Consider the following 26,352-nt stretch of genomic DNA (forward strand, 5'->3'; position numbering starts at 1 on the left):
GGAGGTAGAGAACAAGTGCCCGTCCATGGACCCCAGCCGTCTCCTTCCGATTTGTTTCGGTTTCAGTCTGTCTACCAACGTGATGATGACGTTTCTCTGATAGAGGTCTATTCGAACGCTTTGCATCTTACTCCCTGTGGGCGCACAATGGTTCAGCTTCTTTTCAATGGCAGCGGTTCTTACTTCCTGAATAGAATACTGTCATTGATTTAATATCACGTTTCATGGAAGGAACCGGAAAGAAAGCAAGAAAATATGTGGACGTGAGTGAAAAGCGAATTAAAAGTAACTTTGAACTTAAGTTACTTTGGCGAAGTTACCTGAGAAAGGAACGAGTTCCTCTGAAAGTTACCGCGGCTCAAAGGTACCGAGTTAAGTCACAAGTTACCAAAAAAGAATTTAGTTACAGTAATGAGTTACTTGTAACGAGTTACCTCGAACTCTGCCCATGAGAACCAGTAGGAACTATTGAGGCTATCCGTCTTCTAACATCTTAAGTCAAAACAACACTCTGTTCAAAGATTCCTGTATTCACCGCCTATGGCATGTGGAGAAATAACACTTTTGACTCGACGTTCCCACTTGCAGTGCAAAGGATGTGTGATGCAATCAGCTACAAGTGTCAAAGTGTCACCTTTAATGCTGTAGGCTTTCTAGGCTCGGGCTACTGAAGCTGTGGCACCCGAGAACTCTATTGAGTCAATGTATCATTTCAGCACTCATGATACAATATAATTAGGGAGTGACTTTTTCGGGTTAAACCCGATTCCGCCCGGTTATTCCCCCCCGAAGTGACCTCCGACCAATTCGGGTTCAACCCGATTTCTCCCCGAATTCCAGTCACTATGAAATCCTCAAGTGACGTTTCCACTGAAGACTAACAAAGGTCGCCACGTGTAACACATGTAAGAATGGGTCACTTACGTTCCCAGCAATACACCCATGTGTGTCAACACTGTCTATGCCTTCGGGGATTACCGCTGGAAGGTCACGAACCCGAAAAAAAAAAAAAAAAAGAGAGATTAGGAAAGGACTTAATAGACAAGAGGAGAAACAAAAACACCCGAAAACACTCGAAGGCACAATTATCGCCCGATTTCTCCCCGAAGTACAGGTTTAAAAATAGCGCCCGATTTTTACCCCCCGAATCTGAGAAAGGCATTTAACCCGAAAAAGTAACTCCCTAAATATAATTTGTTACGTGGGGTCGCAGTGTTGTAGAAAGCGTGTCCAACTTAATGACTGCAATGCATTTCCTCCTCGTTTACACGTAGATGGCGCTCTGGGCGCGGTTGCAGGAGCTCCCTCGTGAGCAGTTGCGTCAGTGCCAGCTCATCTATGGAGAACACTTCCCCATTGAAGTACGCTGTGCTCTGGCCCCATGGATTGAAGAGAAACCCTGGGTGGATATGGACACTGAGTCCCCCTCGTTGGACCTGTATGCACCACAGGTGTTGGCCACCCTGCTTGAAGAGCTTCAGAAAAAGGCCAACTCTGAGGAGAACTTTGTGATGAGGCTCAAACTTCTTGAAGCAGTCAACTCATTTAAGGTACAGTTTATTTTATGCACAGTGTAGATATTTCCCAGATGTTACAAACAATCTATAAAGTGTTTGCTTTGTAAAGGTTAAAATTACTTCGTTTTACATTTTTGGCACAGTACCAAAAATTAACGTCATACTGTAGTAGTTTTTTTTTTCTTGTGGAACTATTTTTTTTGTGCTTCTCAAAAGTCACGCAGTTATTGTGAAAATGTCCGTCGACATGACGTGTAACATGTTTGACATTAATAACTAAAGAACGCCCTTTTCGATATGTAGCATGCTGCTAGCATTAGTATGTTGTCGGCATTCCACCCCAGAAGTAGCAACCTGCAAATGTTGAATGAGTTAGATGAGCAACTCAATGCTGATCAGTTAAGTCATCGAGGCTGAGGCCTTTTCGTCCAAAGCCCCGCGGGTCTTTTCATACTGGAAATAAAGAGATCAAAAGCGTTACTCAGAACTGCATTCACACGTACTTCCAGTAAAAAAAATGAGAGATTCACGTGATTTTGTCATACAGTGTCGATACTAAACGAAAGGAATTTAGTCTTCTGATGCCCCACTTGGAATGCCACCTTACACAAGATCGACCTCTGAAGTGATGCGAGCTTAAAATTGGACTTCACCTTCAACTTTTCCTCATGAATTTAAGTTCCTGCAAGGTATTTTGCTCTAAAACGTGAAAAAAGAAAAGCAGTAGAATACAGTAACATCATGCAAGCTAGCTGGCATAACTGCTATGGCAGTAGCATCTCCTAGAGTTTGAAGAGTTCTGGAACAAGAACCAATGGATGAGGAAATTGCAGAGGTAGGACTGCACTGGCTCTCAGAGTCGTCCTTGTACAGCGACCACTCAAGCTAAAGGAGATTCTACCATCCTTGCGGAAAAGGACTTCTACAGCGTTTGTTCAATGTTCCTTTATGAACATATTTTACGAACTTCAGTTATTTGTGATAATTCGAGAGTCTAGCTGAACATAAAGAGAAATGGATGAGCAAGCTGGAGTACATTTGAACACTTGAGGTTTGTTCGTTGGTTCCGCTTTTTGTCTAACACCTCAGTTTCAAGAATACTGTCAGTCTTTATTATCAATGGTGCCTCATGCTTTGCGTGAGAAATTTGGAAATATGCCCACATAAAAGTTACCTTTTTTACTACATTATCATTGCCCTAGACCTTTTGCTACTTTTTGAGCTTGCCAACTGTAATTTGAATATGTAACAGCCAACCAATTCAGCCAATAAAAGATGAACTCTGCTTAAATGGAATGTGCCATTATGAGAAATAGCAGCTCATCACCAAGGTACCAGTGCTAAGCAAGCTGGTGTGTTCTTTAGAGCAACTATTCTTTTTGCAGTGCACAAACAAGGATAAAAACTGTAACAGTGAGAGTGTTAGTATAATAACTTTGTCACACTTATCCTTGTACATGTGTAGCAAGATTTGGATTTGTGCTCCTTTTTTTGTGCAGCAAAATTACAGTCACAATCCTGGCGCCCTTATCAGGGTCATCAAGAATTGTCTTGCCACTGAACTGCGCATTGTGCAGCATGCAGAAAACGTAAGTTTCCAATGCAATATGTAAATTGAATCTTGTACTCGTTAGCTATTATGGCTGATTGGTTCTGGGTTTTCAGAGAATCCTTGCATGCTCAGAAGCATGTTTTTTGGAGTGTATTACTTTCCAAGAATTTTGAGTTCTGTCATTGATTTATTTTTTATTTGTATGGTTTCGTGGTGACATAAGCTTACCACACCTCGGTAGATGTCACAAAGGTGTCTGACTAAGATAAAGGTGATTCAGGGTTGTTTTAGGATAGGATGAAATGTGTCCAGTAAATTTTGATCTGACTTGATTTGAGCTTAAGGAAAAATAAAATGGAGATTTCGGCTTCACTAGTGTGAGGCCAGCAACTCCACATCACTTGCACCAGTTACATTGGTGAAAAACTCTTGGAACCATGATGATGATGATTTCCAGCAAGTTTATCCTGAATCAGTTGCTTGATTGTATGCTGAAAGCTCCCCGCAATCATCCTTTGCTGTTGAGTGGCACCGTTCATTGCAGTACATGTGTCTTGTCAAAATTTCCTTGTAAGAAAACTGATCATTCGTTGACCATAAAACTTTGATGGTGTGTTCCTGTCCACACTTGTCCCATAAGACAGAATTAGTCACACCACCGTATACACAAATATCAATCATACCTTTTAACGATACATGCTGATTGATAATTTTTTTAGTAACAGTTGAAAAATACACAATGGTAATTGCTTGGTAACATTGCCTATAATATTGTTGATATTAAAAGCATTGCTGGTGGTGAATTTTTAACTGCAATAATTTTGTATTTGTACGCTTAGCCCTGTCATAGGTTAGCACCCCACGTGGCTGGGCCACAGGACCCACACACAGAGATCTGTCAGCAATTGGAGAAGCTGAGGCGACGTACGCAGGTAAGGGCAGCCGGGAGGTGAAGGAGCATTAACCCTTTCTCTGTTATTTTCAGCTACAGGCCCTGGTGAGGTCTAGTATAATTAGCTTTCGTTCATGCATGTTTCGTTCGTCAGTGAGCATGTATTTTTAACTAACCTTGGATGCCAGCCATTTGTTTTCATGTATTGGTGCGCGAATGGTTAAAGGAAGCGATAGAGCAGCAGTTCTTAACCGGGGTGGAATTTGAGGCTGTCACGAGGGGAATGCACCGTGCAACATTCGTCTCCGATCGGCCCTAAAGTGCACTGTGCATAATATTATGCATTCATAGGACACAAGCAGTTCTCTCGCGAGGAATGCCTTGACGGTACGTCACGACGGCTCTTAGGTGCGCACGATACTGGAAGGGCTCGAGTGTTAAAAACACTGTGGGCTGTGTTATGAATAGACCCTGAAGTTTTAGGGTTAAACCCGATTTTTCCCGGAATTTGCACCCCGAATCAAGGTCCACCTGTTTCGGGTTAAACCCGATTTCTACCCGCAAAACTGCACCTAAGCTATGCACCTGAAGGTAAAGACATACTAATTTTTCACAAAATACACGGTTGACCTCTACTTCTGATACTTCTGACACTCTGGATGAGCGCTAGAACGAACGTTTAAGCTGCAATAAAGCCTGATTTCTCCCCGAATTCAGTCTGATGGTAATTTTTACACCCGAATTTGCATGAATTTTTTACATTAAGTTATTGACCTGATTTTCACCCCCCGAATTTGGAAAAAAATAAAACCCGAAAACTTCAGGGTCTAGTTATGAATAAGTCCTTAGTGGGCTTGGTAGGCATCTGTGGAAATGACTGCCCATCTAGGATTAGCAGCTGGGTGACATTTTTCACTCGGGTTGTGAGCTGGTTTGAAAATAAACTCTGTTTTGTCACTGGTGAAAGCTGTTGTCATTCGCTGCCAAGTACGAGGAGTATTGTTGAAGCAGGAGTTGCTACGTAGCAACACTGTCGTGGGGAACTGTATGGAATGAAATGTTACTATTTGGGTTAGATGGGAAATGCTGGCTGGTGGGAACATTGTGGAACATTTGGAATACTTGGTGCAGGACCGCGTGTTATGCTACATTTTCCATTCTTCATACTCAGGAAACCGAAGAAGAGCTAAGACGTATGATACAGATTCAAGAGTCCTTCGTTATCCAATATCAGGAGTGTCAGAAACTTCAAGGTGAGCTTGTGCATCTGCTATGTTTTTTACAGTTCCTACTCTCAAGCATCTGCTTACATATTTCCAGAAGCAAGATGCATGTTATGTCTTCCAGACTTATCGAAAGTTTATCCTGGGTGATGCTAGAAATTTTTGCAGTCTTGATTAAAAAAATGAGATGGTACGGTAGACAAGTGCATAGTAGCTTCAGATCATGAAAGGGCCATGCTCAGAAGCAAATTTTCCCGTGTTTTAGTTTGTGCAGCAGATGCCACAAATCATGTGACATGTCTGCTAGCCCAACAGTTGCCTTGCATGCAGGTGCGATTAGTGCTGCACAATAAGCCACCAGTGCCCAGGTTATCCAAAAGTGAGATGCCTTGGATCTATGGAGGTCTCCTGTAAAAGCTAATACTTTTTCGAAACAAATGTCTAATCCTGTTTGTTCAGAGACAGAGTCCAAATGATTTCTCTAGGGTACAAACACAAGAAGCAGACATGCAGGTCTCTAAGGTGGCTGATTTCCTGCACTATGATAGTGGCAGTTGCATTGTTAGGGGCAAATTAGTCCTCTGGTATCAAAATAACAGAGTGTAAAATTGAGTACAGTAGGACCTTTCTATAGTGAAGTTGGTCGGACCTCTAAAAAAATTCACTACTTATATCAGTATCTGCACTACATCAGTAGTTAAAAACTGGGGTTTCAACACATTGGGACCGCTCATTTTCGTCACTTTATGCAGGTTCACTACAGAGAGGCTCTACTGTATCAATGTTTATCAATGACAAAAAATGTACACATAGCACACACAACATTTTGATGCTAGAAGTGCCCTTGAAGCAATAAGGTGTGACATAACAAGGAGGCTGGTAGCACAGTTCGACAGGAGTTCACACGTGATACTTCAGCAAAATGCATTTTCTCCACCCTGCAGCACTCTACCAACAACAGTCTGCACAGCCGACAGGGCAAGCAAACATGGAGCTCCTCACCAAAATGCATAACGAAACCAAAGCCATGGAACAGGCTATTAGGCAGAGGGTGTCAGAACTCAGAGACATGCGAATGGTATGGAAACTCTTTTGTTACATGGTGAAATAGCATAAATGGTAATGAATGGTGTAACGGGTGACATAGCATAAACACGTTGTGTAGCATGCACCATTAGGCAAACTCAGGCAACTTGACTAGAATCGTACCATTATTGAGAAAGTGGAAGGGAGCAAAAGTTCCAAGGGACTAGAAAATTATCGTGTGCATTACTGGCGTTGGAAGTGATTGTTCGTTCAAGGTGGCACATCAGGTCCGTCAAGTTGCTGCAAGTGCCATTCACTTCCACATACTCATGCACAACATTAATCGAAACTAGTACATCTGAAAATGCCAGCATGTGCAATGGCTCATTGTCATCATCCTCAGTATGGGTAACCATACTACAGTTTGTGTTAAGTACATCCTCTGTAACGGTTGCGGAACAGATTTGATCATCGCCTTCGAGTCTTCCGTACTCCTCATACGGCATGAAACGTTCTTCATAGTTAACAGCGCCGGCGGGGACCTGTACTGTATCTTGTTGCCACAACTTCTTGCGAAACAAGGGTCGCCAAATAGATACACCGGGCATGTTTTAACAAACTAAGTGGGTTTTGAGGTGTAGGTTCTTCGAATTATGGGGTCAGATTTCAATGCCAGACACAAGACAGCAGAAAACCTTCAAATTAACCAGGGTTTCAAATTGAATGTATACGGATTAGTGAGGTTCTACCGTATGTAAGCACACTTATTCCCTAAGAAATGGAGCTATAAAATTGCTACAAATGAAGGATAGACATGCATTTATTTATGACGAATGACACAACATCTGATAGTTTGCTGCCGAGCCAGCCTTGCATCAACACAGGCTTTTTGAAATGCGGTAGACTCCTCTTAAACGAAACTCAGTGGGTGTTCAATTTGTCGAGCTTTCATCCGAGAAAATTTAGCAGATTTTATGAAGTACAACTTTATTGCAACAGCATCAAGCTCCACGAATACGGATGACTAGGAAAGAGAGTCGATGGCAGTTTGTGCTGCACTTTACGGTTGACTTTTTTGCTAAATAGGCAAGCGTACCTGAGAGGCTTGGTAGGAATTCCATGAACCCCTCGTTTTTTTGTTCCTACAGGCGTTTGCTGATAAGCAGCAAGAGACAGCATTGCAACTGAGCACTTTGCAAACACTAGTGCTAGATGAAGAACTTATTAAGTGGAAACGTGCTCAGCAGTTGAGTGGCAATGGAACTCCATTTGAAAATAACCTTGACCAGATACAGGAATGGTAAGTCTAGGCAAATATTCCCTGAAATAGTTATTCATTGTGCACTGGGGGCCCTGTTGACAACCTGATGGCTCCTGCATGGGTGCAGGTGTGAAACACTCGCAGAACTAATCTGGCAGAATCGTCAGCAAATCAAGAGGGTGGAACATCTCTCTGCCCAAGTGCCCATTGGCTCGGCAGCCAACGTGTCTGAGCGCTTCACTACCCTCAATGCCCAAGTTACCAACCTGCTCTCATCTCTTGTCACTAGGTAAGCATGCGATATGTTGAGTCACTTTTTAGTTTCTATAGAATATTCTTGTACAGCAATTACAGCTCAGTGTTTGCTACTGTTGTGACGAATTACTAATAAGCGATAGTAACCGATAGTTAGGGCCTCTGGCATTCTGCTGCGGCAAACTCAAAATTCCGCGGCAGCGACTTGTAAATTCCACGATTTTCCGCGGCAAGCAGCCCACGGCAGCTTGAAATGGGAAACACTTTATTTTCTTGGGTAATGTGGGAATAAAAAATATTTTATAAACTTAGATTCAAACCACTGTTTTGGCTTAGCATTACATGATATCTTGTGTTCTCCCCTGACAGCGAATGCCATCTGTTGCCAAAAATCATTTTATTTTTAAATTTTTTAATTTTTTAATTCCGTGTTAGTGCCACGAAGCAACTGTGGCTATGAGCGGCGTACAGACGTGGACAGATGGAGAGAGGACAGCAGGAAGGAGTGGGGGACGGGGGGGTTAGTATGCGTCCTGGGCCGACTTCAGGGGGAACTGTGCCGACATACGTCTGGAAAGTCTTCGGAAAACCCAGGGAAAACCTCAGACAGCACAGCCGGTGACAGAATTCGGACCCGTGTCACATCCCAGTCTCGTCGTGGAAAATCATTTTATACTTGCTGAAAGATCTTTCGGTGTCTACAGGGTTTATAGGAATTGACGAATACATAACAATAGACTCTAAATTTGGAGCAAGCACGCTCATTCCGTTCCAAAACCCAATTGTATTTACTCGCATAATTTGGGCACTTTTTCTCCCCCAAAAAAGTCTGGAAAACTTGGGGGTGGGCATTGTGTGGGAACGTTCGTTACGATATTGAAATGACGCAAAATTTCAGAATTTTAGTATGCCGGTTGTGTGGGCTCACGGTAGAGCCGATATTGACGTTATCACTGCATTGCACAAGCGCGAAAGAAGTACCCAAATACCGCACAACCGCCGACGGTCGGGAGGCAAAATGCCGGCCCACTACCGCTGATATACCGGTGAAATACGTTGAGACGCTGCTGGGAGACGCCGCTAGTCATTGCCTTACCGATAGTAACCGAATACTAACCGATAGTAGCACGTGAAAGTAAGAATGTCATCACTGGTGCTGTAGTGGCATATCCTAATTTATCTGATATGGCTTATGCCGTTTAAACTATATGTAATTGCAGAGTGTAAGTACAGTTACCAACCGTTTTTTTCAGACGTGTTTGATTATTCCGCTTCCGTCACGGGACGGTCATCCTCCTATAGAGTTAATATATAACAGTGCCCGAAACTTCGAAGGCCGTACGTTCCATTGCTCGATTTTTTTTATTTGATTTGCCGCCCAGCATGTGTCCCAGCCAGTGACCACCAGGAATTGTTACCACCTTATTAATTATGATCTGTATCCTTGATACTATCTCGAACTGCATCCTATGCTATAGAACTGCTGGCATGAAGGTATAGATAATCGCGTGATAATGCGCATCCAACTCCGCTTTCCTGCCCTGCCGCAGTCATGGCCACCATGCCTCTGTCCTCTGCTTTCAGTTTGAGTGTTTCTGGTGCTTCCCGACACGACGTGTAGAGATCTTGGCCTGCAACAACAAAGCGATTTTGGTCTAAAGTGTTCTAAAGTGATGGCCTTTGATGGCAATGAATATGCTGTTGATGCTGCAATGCTATTGATTAACTGGTCTTAACATTTGCTTGTCAGAAATTCTTAACAAACAATGCTTCGAACAATGAACACTACCACTAAAAAGGTCGTGTCATATGATGCTTCAGGCCTTCCCTTCAGTATAGTCTGTGGCATGAATTATTGCTAGGGCCCGTAATTTTAGGCATTTGAGTGTGCCTTTCAAGCACATGCTGAGTGCTGCATATTGCTTTTCGTTTCTGCATGTTTGTGCCTTTTGTGGCTTCTTTTTGTTCGTTTTTTTCAGTACCTTTGCTTTATAGAAAGGGTTAATGTGTATATGGTCAAAAGATTTGGCCTCTCTTGGCCTTTCAAGTTCATCGAGGCCAGTGAACTAAAAGTGTTGTTCAGTATAGAGTGGTTCTAGGCTGCCTCAGCATTCATGTACCAGAAGTCGTGTATGGTACCGTAGCCTTTAAATGCGCAAGTTTTTAGTGCATCAATTTTCAGGCCCTAAATATTACTACTGCTTGGTTGTTATGCCTGGTCCTGGTACCCTCATTGCAATGCAACACGGCAACTCCATGGGCCCAGAAAGGCCCTGGTGTAATGTTACATGTGATGGATGTGGGGCACCCATTGTTTACAGTCAACCCTCGATTTATGAACACCCTCGGTTCCCGGAAAAATCGTTCAGAAATCGAGGGATTCATAAATCGAAAATTCCATTATAAGTCAATACTATCGAGCTGACGAAACAGTATTTGCGAGTTGGGATTGTGTTTATAATGCAATATATTGAGTAATTTTGCTTTCGACCATGCCTTCTGCTGTACACTCGGTCGTCCCTAACGCGTCCCCAGGAAACCCGTTTGTTGTTCGGATTTCGAGGGGTTAAAACCGAGGGTGCAATACCTGGAAAAAGATTCATCCGCTCCGGCATCATTCATAAGACCACGGAATAATCCGTTCATAAATTGAGGGCAAAAACGCTGGGCTACTCCTAGTTGGTTATCAGAAATTCCATTCATTATTCGGATACCGAGGTTCATAAAATGAGGGAAAAATGCATGTAAAAAGTTTGGTTCCTCATGCTCCTGTTCATAAAACGAGGGAATTCATAAATCGAAGGTTCATAAATCGAGGGTTGACTGTATATGGTTTTATTGTCTTGCTCAACCAGCACCTTCATCATCGAGAAGCAGCCGCCCCAGGTGATGAAGACGAACACGCGTTTCACAGCCACTGTGCGCCTCCTGGTAGGAGGAAAACTCAACGTTCACATGACACCACCTCAGGTTAAAGTCTCCATCATCAGGTACGTTTGACACTAGTGTGGGTCCTCTGGAGTGTTTCATGCACGTTTCTCGAATGCTTTGAGAAACACTCGCTCTTGTGAAATTGTAACTGTTGTGAAATTTTCAGTGAAGCTCAAGCTAATGCACTTTTGAAGAGTGACAAAGTTAGTGTAGGGTGAGTGGTAATAGGGATAGCATAATTTTGGAGCACCAGCTATTCCTAAGGGCACATCATGACTGAAATACTGCTCCATAGGGATGCCAGTGGTGATATCCTCAATAATACCGGCACAATGGAGTACCATCAAGCAACAAGACAGCTCAGTGTTAGCTTCAGAAACATGGTAAGTTCTGTGGGGTGACCTTGATGTTTCTCATTTTTCCAAACAAATGGAATAATAGCAAACAATTTCAGCAGCCTCCATTTTAACATGGCACCATAATATTTGCAATGCATTAGTGGGCTTCAGTTGGGCTCTAATTATGCAGCAAAGGGTTAGTTTATGCTGTGGAACTATCCACATTGTCAATGTAGTTTTTTTTTTTTTTTTTACTGCTTTTGCACAGTGCAGCTCAGAGCCAGTAGCAGATTTCACTTGGTACACGTCTGCATGCAGTTAGTTAGTACATGTATTATTTCTGTAGTGTTTATCACCGTGGAAGCTTTGTCAGTATGTAGTTGTTTATTGTCCCTTTATAAACATAATGGTCATGCTGCATATGTGTTGTTTATTGCGGAGCATTCAGTGTAGCTAAAGCTAACGACACGTTCTGAGCATTGCAAGAAAGAACGTACGTTTAAGGTCAATAATGCTGCGATTTTTTTCTTATTTGTTTAGCAATTGAGGAAAATCAAGAGGGCAGAAAAGAAGGGAACAGAGGTGAGTTTAACTGCACTCTAATATTTAATGCTTGCATCTGATACTTTGGCTCGTGCATTTCATTTGTGCAGTCCGTAATGGATGAGAAGTTTTCCCTGCTGTTCCAATCCCAGTTTAAAGTGGGTGGTGGAGAGCTAGTGTTTCAAGTCTGGGTAAGTGCAGTGCTGTGTTTCTCAAGCCGACTTGTGTCATACCTTGTCTCATAAATCTTGTTATATGTGCTGAGGAAGCTGCCTCAACAGCTTTTTTTTTTTTTTTCATGAAGTTACAAGCATAAAACCATGGAGCCATGTTAAATGCCATCTCATTGCTCCTTTAAGTCCTCGATATCCTGAACAGTTACAGTGGTAGCATAAGACAATAGGTGAAGGGGTGTCTTATGGTCAAAGCACCAGCTGGTCTAAGCTGAAATAAGCTGAGCATGAGCAGGGCCTTGTGTTTTCGGGTTTTATGACATTTACAGAAACGTTTATTTCAGGTGCCGTAAAACAGGGTAAAATCGGGTGATACCCGGTGGGGAAAGCAGGTTATCGGATGAAAGAAAAGGAGCACTTCTCGCATTTTATATGAACACAAAATGCAGAACAGTTGTGCTGAATGTGCAGCACTCAACGTTTTCTTTTGCCCTTATCGATGGCTGAATGGGCACTTTGCCAAGCTAGTTTTCAGGTTTTCCACTAAGTGCTGATGATGCAAATTGGGGGTAAAACCGGTCTTAACCTAAAACAGTGTTCCTGTGTGGTTTTAGCACTTCCACAAATTCAAGCTACTGACAAACCCGAAAGCATGTTAACTTTCTCTTTTTCTGCTTGATGTGATGCACAAACCAGAATGTTGTTTTATGTAATCAATTTATGTAAAGTGTATGTGACTGCTATGATTAAAAAAAAATAAAAACAGAAAAAGTTCTTTCCAGTGCCGTGAGTTTAGCATGCAGAGTAATGAACTTTGCAAGAACAAGAGAAAGAAGAGAAACAAACGAAACATGTAATTACGCAGTGTCCAGTTCTTTCTTTTTTTTACAAGCTTGGGACATAGCAACAGTCTGAAAGATACTATGCTTGCTTCAAACATGTTCCATTCTATGGCTTCTGCACCAGATGCCAGTCCACGTGCAAACTGAACCTGGTCATGAACTGAACCTGGTCATGAACTGAACCTGGTCATGAACTGAACCTGGTCATGAACTGAACCTGGTCATGAACTGAACCTGGTCATGAACTGAACCTGGTCATGAACTGAACCTGGTCATGAACTGAACCTGGTCATGAACTGAACTTGGTCATGAACTGAACTTGGTCATGAACTGAACTTGGTCATGAACTGAACTTGGTCATGAACTGAACTTGGTCATGAACTGAACTTGGTCATGAACTGAACTTGGTCATGAACTGAACTTGGTCATGAACTGAACTTGGTCATGAACTGAACTTGGTAGCGAACGCCAGTGGATATAGGTCGGACCTTGTGTCTTCAGGTTTAATGTTTTTGAAAATTTGATGGGAGGGGGTGTGTAAAAATCTTATTTAATTTCAGAAACCATAAAACAGTAAAATCTGGTTACATTGTGTTGAAAATTAAAAAAAGGGTGGTTGTCGCATTTTAGATGAGCACAAGATGCAGTACAGCCGTGCTGATTGTGCAGTGCTTAGCACTTTCCAGTGCACATATTTGTTGCGGAATTGCCACTTTACCAAGTTCGTTTTTTAGGGTTTTTCGGCTTGTACCCTAAGTGATGACGATGCAAATCGGGGTAAAAACCGGATTCAACCCCAAAACCGTTTTTTAAAACCAGATTTAACCCCGAGAACTCGAGGCCCAGATACGTACCTACCTTGTTTGAACATAACCGATATGCTCTATATGTGCATATCGGTTGCTTTCCCTGCTAGATACAAACCACAGTTCTTGTTCTGCTAGGAGAACTGCTACGTTAGCGATATTAGCAACAGTGCTAAGTATCAAATTACCCAATTGCTTTCCTATACAACAGCTGGAAGCCACGTAAGGATAATGAAGATTTACTCTTCTTTTTTTGGTATCATACTAGATGGGATATTCTTCCATATTATATCATTTTGGCGCAGACACTTTCACTCCCAGTCGTCGTGATTGTGCATGGAAACCAGGAGCCACATGCATGGGCCACTGTCACATGGGACAACGCCTTTGCTGAACCGGTGAGTGATTAATGGCAGACTTCACAGCGACGTTTCAGCGAGCAGGTGTCGGTATGACCAGGCGGTACCAAAATTCGTTAGCTTACAGGCGCAGCTCTTAAAGGAACTAAAAACGATGACACAGGGAAATAGTACAGGAAATTGTATCAATATAGCAAGGTTGCAGATGAAGAAAAAAAGCACTGATTACGTGATGGGGAATACAGTCAACCCTCGATTTATGAACACCCTCAGTTCCCCGAAAAATCTTTCATAAATCGAGGGATTCATAAATAGAAAATTCAGTTAACCGAGTACTATCGAGCAAATGCAACAGTATTTCCGAGTTGGGATTGTGTTTATAATGCCATATATTGTGTAATTTTGCTTTTGACCATGCCTTCTGCAGTATCAATCTCTCAAAGAACAGACGTTAGCGCATTCACACTCTGCGTATTATGCAATACTAAATTGTTTAATTTTGCTTTGGACCATGCCTTCCGTTGTGTCAATCTTGGAAATAAGAGATGTCACCACATTCGCATTGGACTGGTCTCGGATTTCCTCTGGGATTTTTAACCTCCGTTTATTAATCTCCGGGTGACAGCGACCACCTTATTCCTCAACTGAGGTCAGGAACACTTGGTCGCACCTTGTGCGACCCCGGAAAACCCGTTTGTTGTTCGGATTTCGAGGGTTAAGAACCAAGGGTGCAATACCTGGAAAACGTTTTTTCCGTTCAGGCGTCATTCATAAGACCACGGAATTATCCCTTCGAAGGTTTCTGTTGACCTCGGAACGATCCGTTCATAAATAGAGGGCAAAAACGCTGGGCAACTCCTAGTTGGTTCCCAGAAATTCTGTTCATTATTCGAATATCGAGGTTCATAAAACGAGGAAAAAATAAATGGGAAAAGTTTGGTTCCCCGTGCTCGTGCTCATAAAACGAGGGAATTCATAAATCGAAGGTTCATAAATCGAGGGTTGACTGTTCATGGCAGATAAGGTAGTAATGATTCACGAGCCCAGTGTGTTTTGAGAAGTGGTATATGTATGTTACATCGTAAAGTTACATCATCAACATGAAGTACATCATCAGTAGTAATCATGAGAAGAAAGAAGTATGCGAAAAGCCAGTGTGGCGCGAGGATAGTGACATCCGTCCGCGGCTGCTTTCTCCAACTGTTTTTGTAAATTTGATTTCGCAGTTGTAATACCCCGCAGAGCAAAAATATTTTGCGTGTTGACTCATGATGGAGAGCTTGAGGAATGAAACCGGGTTTTTGAGCTGTGTTAGATGTCACAATGTTGCTCTTTAAGAGCTTGGGATGAAGTTCGCAGTTGTAGATGCTATATATGGGAACTGTGATAGAAATGAAGCACAATTTGGAGCAGCCACAATAAATGTGCTTCACTCAACTCATATGGCTGTTAGCAGAGTATTAAGGTTTAGCCATTGGGAAGGCCTCTGTAATTGAGAGGAGTGATCACCCCTGTGATAGAGGGGCGCATGTGCTGCATGGTACATGCAGGGGCGAGTGCCATTTGCGGTGCCAGACAAGGTGCCCTGGCCCCAGCTTGGAGAGGTGCTGAGCATGAAGTTTCGATCGGCCACAGGGAGGGGACTTTCAGAAGACAACCTGCGTTACCTAGCTGGAAAGATATTTCGCAGTGAGTAGTGACTTGAAACTTTTCATTTTTACAATCCTTCATACCCTTGATGTTGTAATGGTGGCAGTATACTTGTTTGCTCCGTCCAGAAATTATATTTAAAGTGAGCGATAAAAGAAAAGCAAGTGGTACTTTTCTGCTACTTGAGTAAGAAACAGGAACTGCTTCACTAGTAGCACCTGTTTCTTATACCGCTGTCACACCAGGCAGTCTTCAATGATCATTGAAACCAACGGCCACTGAATATGCACGTAGGGCCTCCTAGAATGTAATGTGTCAACCTGTCAGAGAGCATTGAATCCAGTGCTGTTTGAGAAGTTGACACGTTACACGCCAGGTGGCGCTACGCACACGTTCAATGGCGGTTTGTTTTGATGATCATTGAAGACTGCCCGTGCGACAGGGGCAATAGTCAAGTAGCTGAAAAGTAGTGCTCGTTTCTCGTTTATTGCTCGCTTTCAATAAACCTTTTGAACACGTTAGAGCAAACACCCTGTATAGTACTGTCTGCCGTTGCCTTTATGCAAAGGTGCCATAACACTTTTGCTGTACGTCCGTGTGTCCTCTGCTTTTGTCTAAAACGTTGAACCAACTTTGAACTCGATAGTGGAAGACTGGCTTTGTGATGCTCGTTACAAGGAGCTGGCCTCCGGCTTTGGTGACCACGTCTACGTCACTCTTTAGAATGTATAGTGAAACCCGCGTATAACGATATTGACGGTAATCGCGAATTCCATCGTTATACGGGGTACATCGTTAAACGAGGGCTGACCTAAATAGCGCGTCCGCAAAAAGTTGCGCGCCACCCCGCGTGTAGCAAAAGAAACAGATGCTAAAAAAAAAAAAAGAAATAACGCGAAGCTGTGTGACATCGCAGTGGCTTGGGAAAACAGCGATCAGAACTCGTGGAGGGAACCAGACAACATAGCAGGACAACTTCTGGCAAGACTACACCGTCACCATTCCGCAAGTCGGCTTCACCTAACGCCTGCGTGCTCTAGGAGAAGCTCGCTTTAGAACACTGTCGCACGACTCGCGGGTGGAAAGCACGTGCTAGGCCTTTTGAATCATCTCGCGAATTTGAGCAGCATTGGCCAAATACGGAGACATAAAAGCGTTACCACCTACCTCTTTCACTGACAGTACTGGAAAATGAACAGTCGCTGTCTATTTTCTTGCCTCAATTTTTATTTTGGTTTAATTCTGTTGATGTGAATTTCGGATGATACGAATTTTTTCCGCTACCCCGTGAGATTCGTAGCATCGAGGCTTATCGAGACTTATCGCGTCGAAAATCGCCACGTGGTTACGCGCACGGGACAGCGTCCAACATCGTTATACGAATACTCGGAACCGCGGTCTCCATCGCTATGCGCGGGTCGTTTCCCCATAGAACCAATGTATATTTTGACGGTAAAATCATGAACCATCGTTTTACGAGGGATATCGTTATACGCGATATCGCTATGCGCGGGTTTTACTGTATATTAAAGATAAAGCGTATATGACTGCGCACAATGATGCACATGTATCCGCTCCAAAGCACCGTTTTGTTGTTCCAAAAATGGACTTCTGCCTACTCCAGAAGAGACAAGCAGCACGGCCGAGCGGGTTGAGGCGTTCCGCTCGTTGGTGGTGGCCAAGGTCTTGCTGAAGGCTGGGAGGTGGTGGGTTCGTAACCTACCACTGGCTGTGCAGCCCTAGGTTTTCCCTGGGTTTTCCAAAGATCTTTCAGACGAACGTCGTCACAGTTCCCCCTGAAGTCGGCCCAGGACGCATACTAACCCCCCTGTACCCAACTCCTTCCAGCTGTCCTCTCTCGATCTGTCCACCGCCATCTGCCCACCTGTCCTCTCGCCGCTCATAGCCACAGTTGCTGCGCGGCACTAACACACAATAAAAATTAGAAAAAATAATAATTTAAAAATGTGTTAAATAATAAATATTTATTAAAAAATATTGTTATTTTATGAATTATTATTTTTATTATTAAAAATATTATTTTATTTTTTCATTAAAAATATTGTATATTAAAAATATTTATTAATTTATTTATTATTTATTTGTTATATTATTATTTGTTATTAAAAATATTATTTTATTTTTATTATTAAAAATACTATATATTAAAAAATATTTTAAAATGTGTACTAGAAGGTGCTCTAAAATGGCTTGGTTTTGCGTTATTTTGCATGTGTGCCCCACATCCTGTATAGACATTGCTGTCCTTTGCAGACCCACAGCTTCAAGACAGCAGCCTAATATTGGTGAGCTGGGCGCAGTTCTGCAAGGAGCCCCTGCCTGAGCGCAACTTTACCTTCTGGGAGTGGTTTTATGCCATCATGAAAGTCACTCGAGAGCATCTTAGAGCTCCGTGGAATGACAGGTGACTATAATTGTATAAAATGGGCCGAAATTCAGCAACTCTGAACCCTGGAATTGAGGAACATGGAAATTAGACTTTGAGCCCTTGTCTGGTGCTGTATTGTTGAACATTGCTGTCAGGGTTCCTAGTTGTGGGCTTTCTCCAATAACTTACACCCACTTTATCACCGTGTTGACGTGAAATTGAAATGCCCGAATTTGTTCTGAATTACAGTGTCGTGTGGGGGTTCGTTGGACGGAGGCAAGCCGAGGATATGCTTCGCCAATGCTGCAATGGAACTTTTCTACTCCGCTTCAGCGATTCTGAACTTGGTGGAGTCACAATTGCGTGGCTGCACGAGGATCCTCAGCAAGGTGATGACTAAAATTCTGGAAATTTTGATCAGAATTGCCATGGTTTGTCGATTAGTATTTTGGAGTGGGCGATGCCTTTGAAGCTTAGCAAATACTTTTTCTGTGATGGGATGCTGTTGAGTTTTTTTTTGCTAGCTAGCTAGGTGCCATATTTGACCTCATATACAGTCATGCCTGTCTATAACGATATTGATGGGAATGCAGAATCCGATCTTTATATTGGAGTTATCGCTATATTTATTCATTTATTTCTTCATTCCTCAGTACCCCAAGGTCCTTGCAGACATTGCATGGGGGTAGTGGGTACGAGTACACATATTACAAGAAATGCTAACAGACACTGACATGCAACACGAGATAATACAATTAATGTAGTAAGCAATACAAACATTTCTTTTGCCTCTTTCATGTAATGAGAGCATTGATATGGTTCAGAAATAGTTTGTGGTCATTGCTAATTCTAATCGGTAGCGGTAGAACAAAAGGAAAGTCCTTGGAAATCCTAGGAAAATCCTTGGCTATGCCTAAGTCACTTGGTTTTCTGCTGCGGCAAATTCAAAATTCTGCGGCACCGACTTACAAATTCCACGACGTTCCACGGCAACGAGTCAACGACTACTTTGAACGCGAAACACTTCATTTTCTTGGATAATGTGGGAACAAAAAATATTTTATAAAATGACAAGTTCAAAGCAGTGTTGTGGCTCAGCATTACATACATGATATCTTGTGTTAACACGGAATGCCCTCTATCATCTGCAATCATTTTATACCTGCTGAAAGATCCGTGTCGTTCATATTCAGCAAATAGCCGAATGTTCGCAAACCCGAATATCGGGTACAGTGAAACCCGCGTATAACGATATTGACGGTAATCGCGAATTCCATCGTTATACAGGGTACATCGTTAAACGAGGGCTGACCTAAATAGCGCGTCCCTGAAAAGCCGCGCGCCACCCCGCGTGTAGCAAAAGAAAAAGAAACAGATGCTAAAAAAAAAAAAAACGCGAAGCTGTGTGACATTGCAGTGGCTTGGAAAAACAGCGATCAGAACTCGTGGAGGGAACCAGACAACATAGCAGGACAACTTGTGGCAACACTACGCATCACCATTCCGCAAGTCGGCTTTACCTAACGTCTGCGTGCTCTAGGAGAAGCTCGCTTTAGAACACTGTCGCGCGACTCGCGGGTGGAAAGCATGTGCTAGGCCTTTTGAATCATCTCGCGAATTTGAGCAGCATTGGCCAAATACGGAGACATAAAAGCGTTACCACCTACCTCTTTCACATGTCAGTATTGGAAAATGAACAGTCGCTGTCCATTTTCTTGCCTCAATTTTTATTTTGGTTTAATTCTTTTGATGTGAATTTCGGATTATACGAATTTTTTGCGCTACCCCGTGAGATTCGTAGCATCGAGACTCTACTGCATCTTATCGCGGCGAAAATCGCCGCGTGGTTAGAACCAATAGAACCAATGTATATTTTGACGGTAAAATCATGAACCATCGTTTTATGGGGGATATCGTTATACGCGATATCGCTATCTGCGGGTTTTACTGTATTCGATTCGCGAATCGAATACTTCGAGTGATTGATTTTTTATTCGAATTCGAGAACTCGAATATCCGCACCACCCCTAAAAATAACGGATGCCATGAAATTCCGTGCCAAACGAAGGATTCCGCGAAATTTCGCAGAGTCACGGAAGACCCAGGGCCCTAGCTACACTGTTTGCATGCTGCAGCCGGTGCGCCGAGCCTCCTTATCTGCGGATGAAGTACAACTCTGTGGCCCCCTCATAGCGTTGGCACACTGACTGCGCTCGCTCCGCGCTTTTCTTTTTCAGTCTTCTCTCCAATTTGCTGCAAAGCCAGCCAATGGTGCGTTGAATAAAATGCGAGGAACAACGCCGCGCCCTTGACAAAGGTTCTGTCATACAGCTGTCCCTCTAAAAAGTAAATCCTTGATATGCCAGCCGGGCAATCTCGTTCGAATAAACCGTCGCACACATTCATTATGTTCAAATTACCGGGCATTTTTCTCATTGAAATACGCGTGGCTTTGCCGACACCCTACCGTCGCTTCGTATTATCCGGAAGTTCGAATTAAGGGATTTTGGATTAACAGGATTGCAGAAAATCTTAATGTACTAGTATTTCATACCTCTAGAAAATGTTCTTTGGGGCAACGTTCTCTCTCAAAGTGTCAGGACGTTTCCGTTGACCGATGACATTGTGCGCTTCTTTTTCAGACACCAAGGAAGTGATTATGATCCAGCCATTCACCTCACGAGATTTCACCATTCGCAGCCTTGCGGATCGAGTGAGCGACCTTCAGCAGCTCACTTACATGTACCCTGACATCCCTAAGGATCAGGCATTTGGGAAATACTACACTCCCATAACAGGTATGCGGTGTCTTCTGATCCCTGATGTTGTGTTTGCGGGGTAAACACCACATGAGATGCGTAGTAGATAGTGGAATAGACAACAGTTTTCAAGGACTATTTTGGGCTGACTTTTCAAGGGCTGAATTTGCTTCAGAATTCGGCACAACATGCAAACTTGCTCACTGTAGCACTTGGCACTTTAGCTCACGTTTGGGCCAAGACATGGCCTGCAGGTATACGTACCTACGATCCTCAATATATTTATTGTAATTTTGATCTTGGGTATCATTTTTGAGTGCTACCTTGCAGTCACCATTTCGAGTTAGGGGTCAAAATAGTAAGCCCGTAACTCTGTAGGAGTGAGCTGCAAAACGTATCAGGATTTAATGCATAGAGCCTGAAGATTTAGGGTTCAACCCGATTATTCTTCTGATTTGCACCCCGAATTGAAGGGTGCCTCTTTAGGGTGAAACCAGATTTTTGCCCGGAAAATTGCCCTCACTGAGACGTCTCTAGGAATGCACTCTGACTTGTTTGGCAGCAAATTCAGTTACATCACCGTTTGTACCAAACCAGTGCACTTAGTTTCAGTAACTGAGCCTGATATCTCCCGAAATTTAGCATACTAGAAGTTTCTTCACTACCTGAATCTCATTTCTAAAACCTGTACATCACTGTACCACTCAAAAGACAAAAGATATCCAAGCAAGCATTAGTGTAATGTTAGGTGCTACAAAGTTTTTGGTCGTGCATGTGGTAGTTTTGTGAGACAGACATAACATAGATAGTTGACTTACTTGACTTACACTTCTTCTGTAGCTATGGCTCAGGTGTTTTTGTTTATATTTTTCGCAGATACCCAATCTGCAACAAGTAATGGTTACGTGAAACCTGTCCTGGTTACTCAGATACCTGGGTAAGTGTGTATATGCCTCTATATTATATTTTAGGACAAATGTATACCATAAAAAAACTTGCACACTCTCTGCTGAGATGCCAAGGTATAAATGTAGTGGTATTTCTGCTGACCCGTGCTTATGCCAAGACATTACAGTCGCCGACCGATTTTGCGAACATGCTCGATTATTTGGACGCGTTCGCGGAACAGCCACAGGCCTCATAGAGTTAATGTATAACAATGTCCAAAATTTCGGATGCCGTACAGCTCCGTCGCTCGATATTTCGGACACGTGTGCTCAGCCAGTTAGCGGTCGCCAGCTCACCACGTGCGCATGATGAGATGTGAAGGTCAAGGAAACCAAAAAAATAAAAATTGAGGCAAGAAAATAGGCAGTGGCTGTTCATTTTCCAAAACTCTCAGTGAAGGAGCCGTGTCGTGGTGCTTCGCAAAGCCGAGCACGTGCTGTCCACCCGCGAAGTAAAGCGAGCTTCACCTAAAGCACACAGGCGTTAGCTGAAGCCCACTTGCGGAATGGTGACGCCTAATGTTGCCAGATGTTGTCCTGATATGTTTCCTCCACGTGTTCGGGATATCGACGACTTGCTGTCTCCCAGCTAGGGTTGCCATCAGGCGGGTATCATATCGGCGCGGCCTGTTATTTGGGCGCTCTGCCGGTTGCCGGTAGGAAGGTGATACCGGCAGCCTTTTGACGGTATTTGTGGCTCAACACCTTTCATAGGGGGTTTTTACGGGGTTTTCCTTTCAACATTCCACTACGGCTTGAATAAATCTGGAGCACAGACCCAACTCCGTAGTCACCGGTCGTTTTCTTAGTTATTCATTATTATCATTGTTGTCTTGAGCGAGTACGCTCCTTTTTTCTTTCTCTCTCTCTCTCTGTACACTCTCCACCCCTCACCCACTTTCCCTTTCCCACGAACATTTTCTTCTTTCCCTCTATTCCACCTCCTCTCCCTCAGCCGGTATTTTGCACTCCGAAAGGTGGCAACCCTACTCCCAGCGCGTCCATCAAGCTCTGTGCTAATGAAGGCAACTGTGGTGCTTTAGTCCGTGTACAACATCATTTCGGGAAGTAGCAGCTGTAGAATGTCAATGTAAATGGAAGTAGAAGCCGACGCTATCAGGCAGAGATGGAAGATTACCTGTTCAGGATGCATCAACAACATTTTCCAGCCTACTAGTACTTAATAAAGTTTACTTTTGAAGCGAAATTCATTTTTTCGGACTCTTGCGCGATCCCTGCAGAGTCCGACATGTTGGACGGCGACTGTACACGTATGATTTCGAGTTCCAGAAAACATCCATCGGTCACGGACTCCCGCCCAACTCGCACCTTCTTAACACCGTCAGCACAAACAATCACGTATTGAACATTGTTTTCGAAGTCGAGCGCTCACAAATTTCTGTGCAGACTGAAGATCCGCTCCCACATATGACACACAATTTCCTCTGGCCCAAATTGCCCCCTCCTCCCCCTGTTACCTTTCGTAGTGCATTTGGAGGGAGGGAAATGAGGGGAAATCCTCCTCTCCTAAGTAAGGCCCCCATAGAACCCCTCCTGAAATATTTTCTGACTACGATGTCGGTGTCGCAGGGTTTTTGTTAGAGATCAGAAAATGGGAGCGCGTGGTGCAATCGAAGATGGCAGCATGCAGTGCCTATTAAACATGTGGAATGAAATATCTGTAGTATTCAGTCAGTGTGAGTCAAACTTGTAACATTGATGTCATTCAGTTATGCCATACCTAGAACTGTGCACAGGTCTGAAATTGTGCTAAGACATGGACGACCAATATTCGCATGGTGGAGCAATAGTGAACGTTTCCTGCAAGTGTGTGGTGCATGCTTTTTTTTGCGCAAGTGGTCTATAGTGCAATTTTCTTGATATTCATGCATCAGTCAAATGCTGACTCAAGGCTGTGTTCAAACAATGCAACGTTAGTGGTGTGAAACTGAGTTGTGCTGACTGGTTGCAGTGTGTGAGTAGTGAAGCCATAATGGTGCAGCTTGGTTTCAGAAGTTGCAGGAGGGATCATTACACAAGCAATTCTTCTTGCAAACTAAAAACTGTCACTTCCCCAGAGATGTCCAATCACCATGGCTTGTTTCCATAACACAACTTCCTATGCTTCCAAAGCTTCCACTGCTTTAGCCGAAACAAGCATGGGGTGTGAGGATGCGGGTAGCATGCTGATTTAGTTTTAGTTTGGAGATTTAGGAAGCATGGCATAATAGTTCAGGTAAAACACTTTGTTACAGTGTATTTTTACGTTACGTCGTTGCAAGTTGTCGACCCTATTTTTCGCTTACCTGGGCAAGTGAAAAGTCACAGCAGTTGATAAACATTTAGGCAAATGAGCTTTTGCACAATGCTAGATATGAATGGAATGCAATATAAGAACAAAAGCTCAAATTTGGGAAATCTTCATTATTTGGGGAACATATCAATAGGGTTCTTAATTTTCGGGTTAAACCTGGTTTTTCGTTTTCGAGAATTCGGGTAAAACCCGATATCTACCTGAAATCCTTGCGGTCCTTCAACTCGTAGTCATGGATAAACCATCGGAAAACTGAATCATAATATCAGCAAAGAGAGCTATTTGTGACATCCTATTTGTCCTCCTTTTATAATCCCCTCCTGCAGGAGAAAAAAAGACTAGCTTTTATGGAGCTCGGACAAGTGTTTGAATACTGCGGTCACTCACTGCCCCCAGTTCCGAGTGGAAATATAAAGATACTTCTTTCTCGTCCCAGTGTCACAGCAGTGGCTTGTTTGATATGCCTTTCGTTTCACCCGAAAATTTTCCGATGACATATCAAGCAGAGTTTGTAGCGCCCTATTTCTCCCCGAGTATAATTTCTCGTGTGTAAACAGCACCCGATTTCACCTCACCCCCGAATTTGAAAAATCATAAAACCCGAAAACGATGTATTGTATTTGTATTTCATTCTTCAACGAACACGGTAGTGTAGTGTGGCATGCAAACCTGCAGTTAGGATGTGTCAAGTTGCATGCTGTCAGAAAGGAACTTACTAAGTGACTCTGACTGCACGTATTGTGCCATGGGAATAGACCCTAAGTATATATTGTGTTTCCTTGCAGGCTAAGTGGCTTCCTTGGCATGGATAGTAATCCGTCCACACCTCAGTCGTTTTTCCACCCCCACTCTCCGGACACCGCGGCAAACACGTACCACGATGGTTCCAGCGCGCTTGACCAAGCCATGCAGTAAGTGAACCGCACAGCTTCTTTTTTCTCTAGCGTTTGAAGATAAGGCACCCCTTGTGAAAGGGTGTCTCCTGGTACCAGGGAAACAACACTGGTCTTGGCAAGACACAATGATTGGTGCACTGATTGAACTGCCCTCGTGGGACCATTGTAAGAACTTCCAAGGGGTACTGTTGCTTGGACTGTTGGACTGTTTTGAGAGGAGGTGCATCAGCCAGACTACAACTGCGTTGTAGCGTGTCCATAATCCGTCCTTTCAGCGGTGCGCGTGTGTGTGTGGGAGGGTTGTTTGGGGTCTGTATCTTTTTGGAAACTTCAGAATGGTGCTGTTTGCTGTCTGCATGTCATGAGAACCTGTGGTGTTTCATGTTAATGGAACGTTTTTATTATCAGTCACTCCCGCTTTGCCAACATGCAAAGAGAACCTGTCCCAGTAGAGCTTGAGTGTTATTCATGTTTGTAAAAAAAAACAAGGAAAAAAAAAACATAATTACACGATTGCTGCACCACGGCTGATCTTGTCAGCTTTATAAATAATATTTACATACATTTTTTTAAATGAGCTTAGACTTCTTACTGAACCAAAGTTGACTAATCATTGTGAAGGCTGTCAGCCTTTTGTGTCTGTAAGTGAGAGGCTGGGATAACTGCGGCAGTAGATCTGGCTTTGGCCAGGCATGAGGCTTGCTGAGCTTTGTGTGCCATAATGGGACATTCTTGTCTAACAAACATGTAAACTGAGAACTGCTTAGTAAAGTGAAGTAGCAGTGGAACTTTTTCCAGATGGGCATGTCTCACTTTGATGAAACTGAACCGCTTTATTTGTGGATTGTACATAACTTGTGTGATGCTGTGTAAAAGTCAGTATAATGTAAAAGAAGGAAACGTCTGCAACAAAACTGAATAAAGGTAGTAAAGGGCATATTTACACTAGTAGTGTGGGTCCTGCAGGAAGCCTTGTTTTTTTGTCTGTGCCTAGCATTGATACAGGCACTCCTGTATGTAAGTAAGCGGGGTTTGTTCAAGCAAATGCACACCCCTGTGTGCGCTATGATGGCTGTTATGCCAGAAAACTTTTAAAGATTGAGGTCTCTCTTTCCTGAGTTACAGTCATGTCCCGTTTATCTGGACACTTCGGTAGTTGCCCTGTATCATTCGGATATCGAATTTCCAGAGAAGCAAAATAAAGCGAGTCTAAGTGTACAGTTTCATTAAATGGTTATGAAAAAAAAAAAAGAGAAAATTGTGCCCTGGCAGACATTATCTTACAAACTCTTCTAGAGTAGACTAGTAGAGTAGTAGACTTCTGACAGAAGTCTGCTTGACGCTCTTCAGGATCACTAGAAAGCCACTTCTCTTTTTCCTGCAGAATGTCATAGATCGTGACCCCAACATGGCGACATCCAGCACATCTTTAGCCCAGACTTGAAGGCTAGAAATTAGAGCTGTGCGAATGGCAAAATTTCCATTGCAAAAAGTTTACGAATATTTCAATTACGCTGTGAATCTAGTCAGAATAATTTCTTCGGATGACGAATTGAATCCGAATAATCAGGAAAGGCCCAATTCTAATGATTTCGAATACCTTGTGGTGCAGTATTTTGGTGGTGGTGTGCTCATTAGATGATGGTCTGCTCCAAACATGTGGCCCTTCTCACCCAGCA

General features: G+C 43.1%; 1 protein-coding gene across 14 annotated transcripts in view; it reads left to right on the plus strand.

The window, feature by feature from the left end:
• LOC135386105 (signal transducer and activator of transcription 5B-like) overlaps nt 1-26,352 on the plus strand; it is a 73,636-nt gene that overhangs the window by 37,089 nt on the left and 10,195 nt on the right. For 8 of the 14 annotated variants that reach the window (XR_010420599.1, XM_064615841.1, XM_064615833.1 and 5 more), the window contains 20 exons: nt 1,275-1,550; nt 3,017-3,106; nt 3,909-4,001; nt 4,055-4,066; nt 5,133-5,214; nt 6,129-6,262; nt 7,359-7,510; nt 7,599-7,760; nt 10,582-10,716; nt 10,824-10,871; nt 10,953-11,040; nt 11,536-11,577; nt 11,649-11,729; nt 13,665-13,757; nt 15,239-15,407; nt 17,643-17,793; nt 18,007-18,146; nt 20,400-20,555; nt 21,393-21,453; nt 24,563-24,688. Coding sequence is in view for 12 of the 14 variants with exons in the window: in XM_064615841.1 (XP_064471911.1) it covers nt 1,275-1,550; nt 3,017-3,106; nt 3,909-4,001; nt 4,055-4,066; nt 5,133-5,214; nt 6,129-6,262; nt 7,359-7,510; nt 7,599-7,760; nt 10,582-10,716; nt 10,824-10,871; nt 10,953-11,040; nt 11,536-11,577; nt 11,649-11,729; nt 13,665-13,757; nt 15,239-15,407; nt 17,643-17,793; nt 18,007-18,146; nt 20,400-20,555; nt 21,393-21,453; nt 24,563-24,688 (2,291 nt within the window). In the remaining 2 variants the exon portion in view is untranslated. Of the gene's footprint in view, nt 1-1,274; nt 1,551-3,016; nt 3,107-3,908; nt 4,002-4,054; nt 4,067-5,132; nt 5,215-6,128; nt 6,263-7,358; nt 7,511-7,598; nt 7,761-10,581; nt 10,717-10,823; nt 10,872-10,952; nt 11,041-11,535; nt 11,578-11,648; nt 11,730-13,664; nt 13,758-15,238; nt 15,408-17,642; nt 17,794-18,006; nt 18,147-20,399; nt 20,556-21,392; nt 21,454-24,562; nt 25,613-26,352 lie in introns of those variants that run through there. The other 6 variants (XR_010420600.1, XM_064615840.1, XM_064615843.1 and 3 more) reach the window with 5 other exon arrangements.

The sequence above is a fragment of the Ornithodoros turicata genome, chromosome 2, assembly GCF_037126465.1.
Source record: "Ornithodoros turicata isolate Travis chromosome 2, ASM3712646v1, whole genome shotgun sequence".
NCBI classification, from domain to species: Eukaryota; Metazoa; Arthropoda; class Arachnida; order Ixodida; family Argasidae; genus Ornithodoros; species Ornithodoros turicata.